Source organism: Lipotes vexillifer, unplaced genomic scaffold, assembly GCF_000442215.2.
Source record: "Lipotes vexillifer unplaced genomic scaffold, Lipotes_vexillifer_v1.1 scaffold571, whole genome shotgun sequence".
NCBI classification, from domain to species: Eukaryota; Metazoa; Chordata; class Mammalia; order Artiodactyla; family Lipotidae; genus Lipotes; species Lipotes vexillifer.
In genome coordinates, this window is record NW_006790468.1 from 1,464,661 (window position 1) to 1,465,499 (window position 839).

General features: G+C 69.1%; 1 protein-coding gene across 1 annotated transcript in view; it reads left to right on the forward strand.

Annotated features, from left to right (window-relative positions):
• GDF7 (growth differentiation factor 7) overlaps positions 1-839 on the forward strand; it is a 5,668-nt gene that overhangs the window by 1,751 nt on the left and 3,078 nt on the right. The window contains exon 2 of the mRNA XM_007463759.1: positions 1-216. Coding sequence (XP_007463821.1) covers positions 1-216 — 216 coding nt within the window. The remainder of the gene's footprint in view (positions 217-839) is intronic.

The window sequence follows — 839 nt, forward strand, 5'->3', positions numbered from 1 at the left end:
CCCCGGCCGCCGCGGCTCCCGGGCCCCGCGCCGCGCGCCGCGCCGCGGGCTCCGGCTTCAGGAACGGCTCGGTGGTGCCGCACCAGTTCATGATGTCGCTTTACCGGAGCCTGGCCGGGAGGGCTCCGGCCGGGGCAGTCGCCGCCTCCACCTCGGGTTCTGGCCGCCACGGCCGCGCGGACACAATCACCGGCTTCGCAGACCAGGCGACCCAAGGTACTCACACCTCCACTGCGCTCGTCCATCCTGTCGGGTCCTAGGCTGAGGTCACCGCCGGAGCCTTGTCCCGGCACCATTCCATTCGGGGGGGCCTTGGTCCCCGCACATCCCAGCCTCAGGTGTTAGAAAGTTCGCCGAGGCCCACGCACCCGAACCCGCAGCGCCTGGACTGTGGCTAGAGCCGCGGCAGCTTGCGGGGCCCGGCCCCGGAGGGCTGAGCCCGTCCCTCCGCCGGGCTGCCCGGGCCCTGCCGGCCGGCGGGTCCCCTCGAGGAGGCAGGCTGTTTTGGAGATCCAGAGAAGCAAGGAGGGGGTCCGGCCCAGAGGGACTGCGCAGTGGTGGTGGTGGCGGCTGCTTCGTTGCTCTGCAGTTCCCAGTCTTGCGGGGGGGCCCTACAAACTGGGGGAAACCAGGGGAATGCGGGACACAGCAGGCATCAGACTAAAATAAATGGTTCTGGAGAGGCTGGTGGCATCACCAGGTATGGGGAGGGCCCTTCTAAGCAGGCTGCGTCTGGGTAGAGGTGTGTAGCTATGGGTGCCTGTCTTGTGCTGGGCCCCTGGGGGAGCCAGAGGTGAAGGGCTCCGGTTGTGTAGAGAGGAGAGGAGGGCCAGCGACCC